This window comes from Diorhabda carinulata, chromosome 10 (genome assembly GCF_026250575.1).
Source record: "Diorhabda carinulata isolate Delta chromosome 10, icDioCari1.1, whole genome shotgun sequence".
Lineage (NCBI taxonomy): Eukaryota > Metazoa > Arthropoda > Insecta > Coleoptera > Chrysomelidae > Diorhabda > Diorhabda carinulata.
The window spans coordinates 15,414,540-15,428,803 of NC_079469.1; the positions used below are offsets into that span (position 1 = coordinate 15,414,540).

Consider the following 14,264-nt stretch of genomic DNA (forward strand, 5'->3'; position numbering starts at 1 on the left):
ATATATACGTGCGTATAAGATATGATAAAGGAAGGATTTTCCGAAATAACGTAATTTGAAAAAAAATTTATTATCGATTTTTTCTACAATGATAACCAGCCTAAATAACTCGTAAGTCTAGTGAAAACTCCAGGAAAACCTATTGCACAACCCCATTCGCTGCCGTATGAAGCAATACCAATCTATAAAAAAAAACAAAAAAATCAAACTAAGAGTACTGATTCACCCTGTATTGAGTAAAATATATAAGTGTGTCAATAGAAACGTCATAAGTCAAAATTCCTACAATCTGAATAACAAATAATTTAAAAAAAATATATTAAATTGAATTTGTGAAATTTTTTTATGTATTTTATCTAATTTATGACTTATTTTTAATATATCCTGTATATTGAGCGTATATGTACCAAGAAATCCTAGAGCGCTGATAATAGGACACATGACAAATGACACATAACACATGATATGCCACAGTATACATGATCGACGATTTATGACACAGAATACATGATAGATGACATATGACACAGAACACGTGATGATAGAAGATACAAAATACATAATATAAGATGGATGGTGACATAGAGTACATGATTTATAACACAAAACACAAGATGTATGGCACAAATTAAATGTTGGATTTAAGATAACATACGATGAATGATAGGTGACGTAAAAGACATTACATATGACAAATTTCACAAAACACAGTATATATGATGCCAGAGAGTACATGCTCGATGACAGATGACACATTATATATGACAAAACACAAAATACGTAGTATAAGATGGATGACACAGAATACATGATGTATGACAGGTAATAGAGGAAACATGATATACGATCGATGACACAGACTAAATGACAGATGACACAGAACACATGATGGATTATAGAGAATACATAAAACATGATGAATATCACAGAGCATACGATGGACGATGACACAAATCACTAGATCCGTGACACAGAACACACATAATGGATGACAGATGGAAGAGAGAAGGTTGACACTTGTATAATGTATGACAGATGATAGAACAAAAAACGGATGACACAGAATACGTAACAGATGACTAATGGCTTAGCTGTTTATCGTATTATACTTACTTGAACTCCATTTAACACCAGAGGACTCCCAATATCTCCCAAGCAAATATTACTTCCAGATACACCAGAAGTACAAAGTTGAGTGACGTCTATATGGAATACGTAGGGTAATTCGCAAGCTAGGAGTGGTATAACTGTCAAATTCTGGTATCGTAGGACGTTACTATAATTAGAATTTGTATCAGAAGTTTTACCCCATCCAGCAACGGTGGGGGCTTCTTCTATGTAGGTGTTCGTGATGTCAACAACGTCAGGAAGTTTTATAACGGAGATGGTATCTAAAATGGAGAGTGAGTCAATCGGTATCGGGGTTCGATAACAACATCTGCTTTTTCCGTAAAAAAATATTCTTACTACTAAGTTGAATTGAATCTTTTGGCAATTGGACGAGTGCTATATCGTGTATCAATCCAGAAGGTGTGTAGTCTTCGTGGATGATGAAAGAAGAAGAATTTATCGTTAACTGACCCTTTTCAACTTGGTTTAAATCGTGCGCACCCAAAGTGAGTACAGCTTCTGTTGCTCTAAAAGAATTACGATAATCAGAAAGATATTGATCTGCTTCATTGTTGATAAGTAACAAATCCGAGCATTATACTGACGAGACCTATGAAACACAAAACCGGTGAACACTGAGAGGAACGATTTTGGTCGTTTTATAGCGTTTAATTAGATACTTATACTGATGAGACCTAAGAAGACCGAAACTGATCGATGTTTCATCAATTTTTCCGTAAGTAAATTGATTTTCATCGTTTTCTAACATTTTGAACAAAATTATACTGATAAGACATAAGAAGATCGAAACCGGTTTATAATCTTAGCAATTCGAATGATTCGTATGAAACACAAAACCGGTGAACACTGTGAGGAACGATTTTGGTTCTTTTATAGCGTTTAATTAGATACTTGTACTGATGAGATCCGAGAAAACCGAAACCAATAAATTTTATTATAATTTTTTTTTATATTTTCATCATTTTTTAACATTTTATCAAATTATATAGATGAGACATGGAAAGGTATAAACCGGTCGATCTTCTCAGCAATTCTTCTCTGTATCAATGATTTCGATCATTTTTGAGCGTTTAATTACTTCAATCAAACAATGTTACGCTGATGAGACCTAAGAAGACCGAAACTGATCGATGTTTCATCAATTTTTCCGTAAGTCAATTGATTTTCATCGTTTTCTAACAATTTAGAACAAAATTATACTGATCAGACATAAGAAGATCGAAACCGGTTTATAATCCTAGCAATTTGAATGATTTTCATCGTTTTCGAGCGTTTAATTGGATATTTCAAACAATGTTATACTGATGAGACTTAAGAAGACCCAAACCGATCAATATTATTAGCAATTTAGGCCTATATCAATTGATTTTCATTGTTTTATAGTATTTTAACAAAATTATATTGTGGACACCTAAGAAAATCAAAACCGTTCAATATCTTCAGCAATTTTTCTGTGTATCGAATGATTTTGATCGTTTTCGAGTGTTTTAAACAATATTATGCTGACGAGACTCGCGAAACAGCAAACCGGTCGATATTTTTATCATGTTAAATGGGTTTTAATCATTTAATTCGTGAATTCGTGAACTTTTGGAAATAGAACTTACCCGTATAGACATTTCGCTGCAGTCAAAACTAAACGTTCCGATACCAAAGATCCACCACAAAGTATTTTAGTACCATTTACAACCGATTGAATAGAAACCTAAAATACGTTTTATGTGAATACAGGGTCGGCTTTAGGGGGATTTGGTTACCATATAAGGCATGGAATGAGGTTCAACTTCATCTCCATTTATAATCCCCAAGTTATTCTTGGAGGCATTTGTTCCATGCCTCAGCTAAAATTGAATGGACTCTGTGAGTGATCGAAAATTATTTTTTAAATTCAAATTGACTCGGAGAAGACTGCGAGTGCTAGAAGAAAACTATTCTGGTTTTTTTTGGAATGAAGTATGATTGGGAACAAGATAATTTTTACTTTTAGGTTATTTCTATTGTGGATTTTGAAGATACATAGTGGCAAACTTACCAATAATACGAAAATTATTGCCAGAAATGATATTTGTTGATATTTATACATTTTAAAGATGGAAACTGTTGGAAATATCTCGAATGTTGAGTTATTTTGAATATTATCTAATCTTTCAAGTACCCCCTGTGATAATTCACTTATATTTCTACTAGAAAATATTTTTGAGTTAGTAAATATTAATTTATCAATTATTAGTACAGTCCATGACGAGTTTTTTTTCTAAAGATGTGAAAATTATACATCACCCTGTATAGAATTATTATACGTTGCAGCAAATGTACATTAATTGATAAGGGAATTATTCTATGAGAAATTTTAGTTTAAAAACGTTCGTATTTAAGTCAAAATGTGTGCATTTGAAAGATTTTTGAAAAAATATTAAAGAGTCGTTTGTTTTGGAGAAAAAATTGTGGAAAACAAAACCAAGGATGGTTTAGAAAATGGGTTTTTTATTGTGAATTGAAGGTTGGAGGTAAAGTAATAGTCGCAAAATATTGTTGCATAAATATAATCACTCATAACTCTTTTTTTAAAGAGCTCAAAAATCCCTTCAAAATGAGTGATTGCTGTTAATAATCATAAGAAAAATTTTTAAACTCAAATAATGAGAAAACGATCATTTTTTTGAAAAAAACTTATAGGAACTTTTTTAAAGAACTCAAAAAGCGCTCCAAAATGAGTGATTCCAAAAGATTGTTGTATAAATATATACAGAGTTATGTTAAAAATAATGTTGACTTAATCAGAAGAAACATTTTTAAACTCAAATAATGAGAAAACGATCATTTTTTTGGAAAAAACTTATAGGAACTTTTTTAAAGAACTCAAAAAGCGCTTCAAAATGAGTGATTCCAAAAGATTGTTGTATAAATATATACAGAGTTATGTTAAAAATAATGTTGACTTAATCATAAGAAAAATTTTTAAACTCAAATAATGAGAAAACGATCATTTTTTTGAAAAAAACTCATAGGAACTTTTTTAAAGAGCTCAAAAAGCCCTTCAAAATGAGTGATTCCAAAAGATTGTTGTATAAATATATACAGAGTTATGTTAAAAATAATGTTGACTTAATCATAAGAAAAATTTTTAAACTCAAATAATGAGAAAACGATCATTTTTTTGAAAAAAACTCATAGGAACTTTTTTAAAGAGCTCAAAAAGCCCTTCAAAATGAGTGATTGTAAAATATTGTTGTATAAATATATACAGAGTTATGATAAAAATAATGTTGACTTAATCATAAGAAAAATTTTTAAACTCAAATAATGAGAAAACGATCATTTTTTTGAAAAAAACTCATAGGAACTTTTTTAAAGAGCTCAAAAAGCGCTCCAAAATGAGTGATTCCAAAAGATTGTTGTATAAATATATACAGAGTTATGTTAAAAATAATGTTGACTTAATCATAAGAAAAATTTTTAAACTCAAATAATGAGAAAACGATCATTTTTTTGAAAAAAACTCATAGGAACTTTTTTAAAGAGCTCAAAAAGCCCTTCAAAATGAGTGATTGTAAAATATTGTTGTATAAATATATACAGAGTTATGATAAAAATAATGTTGACTTAATCATAAGAAAAATTTTTAAACTCAAATAATGAGAAAACGATCATTTTTTTGAAAAAAACTCATAGGAACTTTTTTAAAGAGCTCAAAAAGCCCTTTAAAATGAGTGATTCCAAAAGATTGTTGTATAAATATATACAGAGTTATGTTAAAAATAATGTTGACTTAATCATAAGAAAAATTTTTAAACTCAAATAATGAGAAAACGATCATTTTTTTGAAAAAAACTCATAGGAACTTTTTTAAAGAGCTCAAAAAGCCCTTCAAAATGAGTGATTGTAAAATATTGTTGTATAAATATATACAGAGTTATGATAAAAATAATGTTGACTTAATCATAAGAAAAATTTTTAAACTCAAATAATGAGAAAACGATCATTTTTTTGAAAAAAACTCATAGGAACTTTTTTAAAGAGCTCAAAAAGCGCTCCAAAATGAGTGATTCCAAAAGATTGTTGTATAAATATATACAGAGTTATGTTAAAAATAATGTTGACTTAATCATAAGAAAAATTTTTAAACTCAAATAATGAGAAAACGATCATTTTTTTGAAAAAAACTCATAGGAACTTTTTTAAAGAGCTCAAAAAGCCCTTCAAAATGAGTGATTGTAAAATATTGTTGTATAAATATATACAGAGTTATGATAAAAATAATGTTGACTTAATCATAAGAAAAATTTTTAAACTCAAATAATGAGAAAACGATCATTTTTTTGAAAAAAACTCATAGGAACTTTTTTAAAGAGCTCAAAAAGCCCTTTAAAATGAGTGATTCCAAAAGATTGTTGTATAAATATATACAGAGTTATGTTAAAAATAATGTTGACTTAATCATAAGAAAAATTTTTAAACTCAAATAATGAGAAAACGATCATTTTTTTGAAAAAAACTCATAGGAACTTTTTTAAAGAGCTCAAAAAGCCCTTCAAAATGAGTGATTGTAAAATATTGTTGTATAAATATATACAGAGTTATGATAAAAATAATGTTGACTTAATCATAAGAAAAATTTTTAAACTCAAATAATGAGAAAACGATCATTTTTTTGAAAAAAACTCATAGGAACTTTTTTAAAGAGCTCAAAAAGCCTTTCAAAATGAGTGATTCCAAAAGATTGTTGTATAAATATATACAGAGTAATGGTAATAATAATGTTGACTTAATAATCATAAGAAAAATTTTTAAACTCAAATAATGAGAAAACGATCATTTTTTTGGAAAAAACTCATAGGAACTTTTTTAAAGAGCTCAAAAAGCGCTCCAAAATGAGTGATTCCAAAAGATTGTTGTATAAATATATACAGAGTTATGTTAAAAATAATGTTGACTTAATCATAAGAAAAATTTTTAAACTCAAATAATGAGAAAACGATCATTTTTTTGAAAAAAACTTATGAGAACTTTTTTAAAGAGCTCAAAAAGTCCTTCAAAATGAATAATTGCAAAATATTGTTGTATAAATATATACAGAGTTATAATAAAAATAATGTTGACTTAATAATCAGAAGAAAAATTTTTAAACTCAAATAACGAGAAAACGATAATTTTTTTGGAAAAAACTCATAAGAACTTTTTTAAAGAGCTCAAAAAGCCTTTCAAAATGAATAATTGCAAAAGATTGTTGTATAAATATATACAGAGTTATCTTAAAAATAATGTCGACTCTTAATTATCAGAAAAAAAAACAATTTAAAACTCAAATAATGAGAAAACTATCATTTTTTTGAAAAAAAACCGAAGAGGTCATTTTTATAGAGCTCAAAAAATCCTTCATAATGAGTATTTAAAAAAAATCATGTTTATATACAGATTCATGAGCAAATGACTTTATACAGCGATGAAACAAATCCTAAGTACGACCCTGCAAATATAACAACAATAATAATAATCACGTACATACCTCGTGTATTTCTCAGATTTGATGACTCAAAGTTCTCACTAAAATATAATTTGAATCAACTATACGGAAATAAATTAATTAATTCCGAATTATTTTCTGTAAAAAATAATTATAAAAACACACGTAATTCCAGAGGTGTATTCGAAAATATTTTATTTTTATCTCAAACATAATTAACAGAAAAACATTTCCATCAAGAAAATTATCGGAAATTAATACAGGTTCAGTCACAATTCATATTTTCATTAATCCATTTCACATAGGACGATACTCTGGTAAACACGGCAGGCCATCCGACCTCACACCCCAATCGGACACCGAAAGAAACAATACCAATCTAAAAAATATTTTTTTTTCAATATTAGAAGGACACACAGCACCGTCACCCTTACTTGAACTCCGTTGAACGTTAACGGACCACCAGAATCGCCGTTACACGTGGATTTTCCATCACTACCGGAAACACAAACTTGCCCATCACCGACGACACCCAAATATTTGAGGTTACACCAAGAATTCGTTATAACAGGGACATCGACCTCTCTCAGAACCGAAGATATACCTCTAGCCCCGTCGAACGGTCTCCCCCAACCGCTAACTAAAGCCTTTTCTTTACCGTAATCCAAATCTTCCGACGCGATTTTGATCGGTTTGATATAATCTGTAAATGGATTGTTATTAACGCGGTATAAAAATTTTTTTCACACAAAACTCACCAGTAAATTCAATTTCTGATGGTAGGTTAATAAGAGCAATGTCGTTTTTTAAACGGTTCCTATTCCAATCCGGATGGAGGATAATATTACTAGCCAATAATCTGAGTTGCGTTTTTTCTTTTTTCCTAACGTTATGAGCTCCAAGAATGACGTCGACGCCTCCGGTTAAACTGTAATTTGAATACCACAATTCAATTTTCGGAATCATCGAATCGTGTAAAAGTATAGATAAACGATAATATTACGCAATTCGACGTGGATTCAACCAACAGCAACGAATTCAATCGATTTTTGCGCCAAAAACATAGATTACTGTACGGCAAGTAGGCCATGGACCCTGTTTGACAGTTGACAGTTGACAGTTGCTATTAAAGTTAACTACAGTATCAAATAATCTTGATTTGACAATAATTCGTATTGAACCTCGTTTCAGACTAAAGTTGCGTCAACAGTTTCTTAAAAAGTGCTGATTAAAGAAAAGCAAGTTCATTTAAGAGGATATCAAGTAAAAAAATGAACCAGCAAAGAAATTTGTCGATGGAGGATGTCGATGGCGACGTAATGATCAGGATAGAGGCCAAAACGTTGCACCAATCAAATCGATGATAGTTTTTTGGTCTTAGAAAGACGTTTACATGAAGCTTAACAGATAACACAAAGTTCGGAGGTTGAATTTTGCGAGACTACATCAGAATTGGATCAAACCAACCTGGTTCTGATTCCCGATGAAACTAGAGTTGGCCTCAAAGCTCCAGATGGACGTAAACGTGTCTGGCGAAGAAAAAGAATATTTGCCAGCTGTAATATCTCTCCTGAAGTACGTTTTGCTTGGTTCGTTTGGCCTGATTTGGATAACGCGTGGCTGGAGAGGTTGTAACCGTGGCCACCTAACAGTCCGGATATGAATCCTATAGACCACGTCCCACGTATGAATCCAGTGATAAGACAAATTGAGGTTATGTTAAGGTCATATTCGACTAATTCGTAGGTGTCCATTATTATTTCAATCTGAATATTTGAATTAATTGCAGGACAATGCCCGTCCACATAGTGCAGGTACTTACAGCCGCTACGAATCGACCATCGCTTTTCCCAGACTTAAATCCTATCGAGCGTTTATGGGATGAAATTGCGAGTAAAATTCGGGCCGGAAATCTTGCACCAGGCACGAAATAGGACCTCAAAACGGCGCTTACTGATGTAGTTGAACTCAAGGATTCGTTTGGGTTTATAATCGTTGAAATCCACTATTTTTGTCGCATCCTGTATATTCGATTCGATTTAAAAAATATGTAATTTCGTAATGTCTTCGTAAAAAATTGAAATTATGATAACATAGTTTAATTTTTTTATCGATGTAGCAATCGAGAAAGTGTAATCGATCTTGAAAAATTTCACAACCGAAAAAATTTTTAATTCGGTGTAAATAGCACGAAATACAGTAGCCGCTCATTCATATGAAATATACAGGGTTATACGTGAATTTACTAATAAAAACCACGATTTAATCAATTTTCGTTGGTTCTTGTTTGATATTAAAAACACATTTGATTAGGTCGCACTTTTTTGAAAAATAAATCGGTGCTTTGATTCGCTATCGATAAAAAAAAATGATTAATTTCGTAAATACTCACGAATATCATTGTCAGGTCCAATAGGATAACGTTGAATCCGATTTTTATCCTTTTTGAATGTTCAGATGAATTTAAAACTACACACACTTTTCAAATACCAATAATAGCACAATAATTTCATAAATTCGTACCATTATCGTTACCAGGTAACCAGGTAACTTACAAAATTTCAAGTATACAGGATTTTTTAAACTAAAACTAACCTGTCAACACAATGAGCGGCTGTCAAGATAGTTTTATTACTGATCAATGATCCACCACAAAAAGAAGTTCCTCCAGGTACAGGAACAATAAGGGCCACCTAAAACATGAAGGGAAGGGACTCGGGTGAATAGGACGATTATCGTAATTATAATAATTGTTTCTAAAAGTGTTATAGCACAAAATACCTGATACGGTCTAGAATGAGGAACCGATTCGATTCCTCCGACGATTTTAGAATGAGTTTTTTCTTTTTTTACGGGTATCTCGCTTTCGACATCCAATTCATTCGGAAATACTTTGTTCCAATCAACTTCGGCCTAAAATGGAGAAAAAAAAAACAGAAAATAAACCGCGGGCAAAACCTTAATGATACACACGAAACGAGAAGTGAAGAAACTCTCGAAAATTCTTTTACTTAAAAAAATCTGTTTTTTCAGTCTCGTTCTTATTTCGAAACCAGATTCTTGTCTCAGAAAATCGAGACGAGTAAAGTCTAGATCTCGTATTGTTGCTGTTGTTACTCGACAGTTTTTTTACGATTTTGAAAAATGAGTTTCACATATTCTAATTTAAAATATTCCTTCATCTCGCAAAATATAGTTGAGTAAAGTCTCGATCTCGTATGAGATCTTACACTATTTGTGCTTGAACCAGGAGTTTTACAAAAAAATGTCATTTTTATTTTTGACTTGATTTAAAAAAGTCATGTCTTGGAAAACCGGAACTAGTGAAGTCTCGATTTCATATCATATCGACTTCTATTATAATGGGTCTAGTTATGCTTGAGAAAATCGATTTTTATAGACTTCTATTTGGAAATGTTCTATGACACAACAGTTTCCGAACGTTACTCGTTGTATCTCGACTCGTAAAACCGAAACGAGTAAAGTCTCGATCGCATGTAAAATATTCTCGTCTGTTCTGTTATTAAAATCGATATGGGTGAAGTCTCAATTTTGTGCCCAGTTGTTTGAGCCTTGATTTCGTTGAAAAATATTCAATATATCGTTTGATTTGTTTTCAAAAATATCTGCTTTTGGAAAACCAAAAAAAAAATCAAGGCGAGTAAAATCTCGGATCTTGTATATAGTTGCTTGAGTATGGATTTCAATGAAAAATGATTTCTGTATTGTCTTGTTTGTTTGAAAAAATGTCTCGTCTTGGAAAATCGAGACGAGTAAATTCTCGATCTCGAATGAAACTCTAATAAATTTATTATTATAGTCTCGTGTCCAGTCGTTTGAGCCAAAGATTTAGAAAAAAAATATCATCTAATCATCAAAAATGTTACTTCTCGGAAAACCAAAACAAAATCGAGCCGAGTAAAGTCTCGATCTCGTGTTTAGTTGTTTAAACCATGGATTTCGATAAAAAAATATTTTTTGTATCGCCTGTTTTGTTTTAAAAAATGTCTCGTCTTGGAAAATCGAAACCAAATCGAGACGAGACGAGACGAGAAAAATCTCGAACCAGTGTAAAGATCTATTCCTAATATATAATAAAAAATGTTTAGAATTTGTAAAGATTTCATTTTTAATTATAAATTAAGCAATTGGTACACTTTAATACACTTTAATAATAACGTGTGAAAAAATTATATTAGAGAATAAATAAGATTAAGATTTTCTATATACATTGTTAGATTTAATATTTTACCTTCACTAGCACAAAAATCACAGCCAAAAAATTGAAACTAGCTTTCATTTTTTAACGGTCCAAGGAATGTACTAAATATTTATTATAGTCATGGCTTTTATAATGTAAAATTATTTCGAATGTACCCATTGTCGACTTGATTTGGTATTAAGTAAAAGCAATCGTTAAATCGAAAAATAACTGACGGCAATTGTACCTAATGTTTTCACTGTATGAAATGAACCAAAAAATTATAGGTTATGAATGTTATTAGCTGCCTTAACCTCAAAATTCTTATCAGAATATTACATAATATGATAAAAATGATAATACCGAAAAATTTGGTTTCTAAAATCTACTCGATTTCGTTTCAATAATGCCACGCTCAAATCAAGAACGTTTTTAAGCGGTTTAAGGATCTTTAAAAGGCTTTCGGTTGAGTATTTCGCAGCTTATGAATGATTTTCTAAGCGCTACCTACCAGCGTACCCAATTCTTCAGCCATATCTCGTAATGCTTGTTTTGGGGCAAGTTTCTCGGCCTCTTCGAGAACCGGAACTTAATTCGTACCCTTGAATCTTGTAGAGACTCTCATCCCCGAATAATTCGAGACATCTCGGCGGATTTTACATTATCTTTGACCATAAAACGAATTTTTCTAGCTCACTGGTTAAAAGTACACTAAAAAGTGAGGTTATGCGTTCCCGGTTATTGTTTACGCTCCGTAGCAGACCGTTCTAACATCCAGTGCCGCCATTTTAATGACATTCAATTTTTCGCGCGTTTATTCAAATAATCCTGTTCATATTTGAACCGACCTCTTACGCAAATGTCAATAATAAATATAAAAATGGTTTATTCTGAATGAAAATTGCAAATGGAGTGAGTAAATATTTACTCCGTTGCAGATATATGAATAAAATCGGATTTTATTTATTTAGAATTAATATTATCATCTTTTGGATACCGTCAATGATTTCTAGAACAAATTCTTATGGGAAAAACAAATTTTTTATCGTACAGTTGACGTAAACGATATTTGTCTTGTTGTTTTAAGTTACTATCACCAAAAATGATCATACAATTCTTTTATATATCAATTATCCAAAGGCTTTTAAGCAGCAGCGTTCAAAGCAGACGGAGAGATCTAAACAACAATCGACGCGTGATCTAAGCACGATCATCTGCTATTTATATTGATGATTCACAAAACCGGAATTAAAGCAGATGCTTGTCACTGTCACTGTCATTGTCAATTGAAATGAAAGCGTACGCAATGCCTCCTCAGTTGACTGAAATTCGAATAGGTGTCGTTATTGCTAAATTGGAAGATTGCTGATCTATTAGAAGACTGGGAAGTCATCATCAGTGTCGAGAAGCACTGGGAGCTTGCGCCTAAAAGTTATCTAGAGGAAGGAACGTTTCAAATGATGCACAAGATGTTGCAAAGACTGATTAGTCAAGAAAATCTTTTTCCCCGGTAAAAATCCAATTGAAAACTGAACACAGTGCCCATGGGATACTGACGATGATATTGTTGATGAAATTATAGAATCAAACATACCAAAAAATACCAATTGCAGTCGAAAATTTGTATGGAAAGCTGGCTGTTAACATGGGAGAAAAGATGGTACATAATTTGAAGAAACTACGGTAAAAACCATGTGAAAAGACTTGCCAAGGTGATTCAAGAATGTGTACTGAAGAAATCAAGGAGCTGGAGAAGAAGATGACAGATTTAAAAACAAAATATACTCCAATAGAAAAGGAGTTCGAACATACAGAATCATGTAATATACAAGCACTACTCAAAACAGAAGAGATCTGAATTTCTACACGAACCAAGGCCTCAACTTCAAGACATCTTACGTTGAACTGTTTGAGGTTGTCGCTAGAGTGAATAATAACGAAAAATGATCGTCAGAATCGTCAAAACGATTAATACTTTCAAACCATTTTTGTTGTATGTTTAAACTACCTACGAAATTTTTGAATTTTCCATTTTTTTCTGTAAACGTCACGTAATATGGCGGTTGTACTGAAATGTTTAAACTACCTACGAAATTTTTGAATTTTCCATTTTTTTTTCTGTAAACATCACGCAATATGGCGGTTGTACTGAAATGTTTAAACTACCTACGAAATTTTTGAAATTTCCATTTTTTTCTGTAAACGTCACGCAATATGGCGGTTGTACTAAAATGTTTAAACTACCTACGAAATTTTTGAATTTTTCACTTTCTTCTGTAAACGTCACGCAATATGGCGGTTGTACTGAAATGTTTAAACTACCTACGAAATTTTTGAATTTTTCACTTTCTTCTGTAAACGTCACGCAATATGGCGGTTGTACTGAAATGTTTAAACTACCTACGAAATTTTTGAATTTTCCATTTTTTTTCTGTAAACGTCACGCAATATGGCGGTTGTACTGAAATGTTTAAACTACCTACGAAATTTTTGAATTTTCCATTTTTTTTCTGTAAACGTCACGCAATATGGCGGTTGTACTGAAATGTTTAAACTACCTACGAAATTTTTGAATTTTCCATTTTTTTCTGTAAACGTCACGCAATATGGCGGTTGTACTGAAATGTTTAAACTACCTACAAAATTTTTGAATTTTCCATTTTTTTCTGTATAAATACTGATCAAAGAATTAAAAAAAATTATTATAATAAAAGTTTCAAATCTAGAAAAACCTCGATACTACTACACTTCGTATTATACAAATTTTTTTACTTATTTCAAATTTGTTACAATTGAATTACGTAAAACAATTTGAGGTTGAAGTGAAATCGATTGATTATCGAAATATACAGAGTGTTTATTAAGTATTAGCTTTCGTAGATGAATTTATATTATAAATTACTTCGAGTTAAGTACTACATTTAATATACAGTAGGCTACAAACTTGATTTAATAGTGTTAACTTGTATCAACTGCTGGTTGATGTTCGGTTATTATTTTTTTTAGCTTTCCGTGACCGTTATCGATCATTGACACTGTTATAGACAACACCAATTCACAAAATTCAACTTTTTGTTTGTTACCACGAATTTATTCGTTCAAAAGTTATCATAAAAATGTGATTAACTATCAATTGTAACTAGAACCAAGTAATAAATTAATAATTTTTACACCTTGTGCTAATACTTATGCTTTTGTTTCCCATCGGTCAATAATAACCATTAATTACTTCCCAAAAACACGTACTGAACACACTGTTTACACCAACACTTACGATTACACTGTCTGACGCGCGTTTCGACGAGACTGGACACCATCTACACCAACACTCACGATTACAATGTCTGACGCGCGTTTCGATAACCAAGTTATCGTCTTCAGAGACTTCTCCTTCAGCTTTAAGGAGCATCTCTGAAAGTACAGTTTGGAAAATATTGAATTTCTCAAGTATCTATGAACAACTCAAGT

General features: G+C 31.2%; 1 protein-coding gene across 1 annotated transcript; it reads right to left on the reverse strand.

Annotated features, from left to right (window-relative positions):
* Positions 1-54: 54 nt before the first annotated feature.
* On the reverse strand, positions 55-10,911 carry LOC130898925 (uncharacterized). Its single transcript, XM_057808525.1, has 13 exons — positions 10,848-10,911; positions 9,377-9,508; positions 9,191-9,288; positions 7,354-7,523; positions 7,009-7,298; positions 6,869-6,974; positions 6,571-6,598; positions 3,164-3,314; positions 2,889-2,972; positions 2,739-2,836; positions 1,468-1,637; positions 1,114-1,391; positions 55-182 (listed from the first exon to the last, which is right to left on the reverse strand). Exons 1-13 carry the CDS (start codon positions 10,893-10,895, stop codon positions 84-86), a joined length of 1,752 nt encoding a protein of 583 aa, XP_057664508.1. The 5' UTR covers positions 10,896-10,911; the 3' UTR covers positions 55-83.
* Positions 10,912-14,264: the final 3,353 nt, after the last annotated feature.

Excerpts from the sequence above, each read along its gene's own strand:
- LOC130898925 (XM_057808525.1), bottom strand. The coding sequence starts at position 10,895 with ATGAAAGCTAGTTTCAATTTTTTGGCTGTGATTTTTGTGCTAGTGAAG. Across the intron at positions 9,509-10,847 it reads TGATTTTTGTGCTAGTGAAG|GCCGAAGTTGATTGGAACAA; the intron begins GTAAAATATTAA and ends TCTCCATTTTAG. Across the intron at positions 2,837-2,888 it reads CTCATTCCATGCCTTATATG|GTTTCTATTCAATCGGTTGT; the intron begins GTAACCAAATCC and ends AACGTATTTTAG.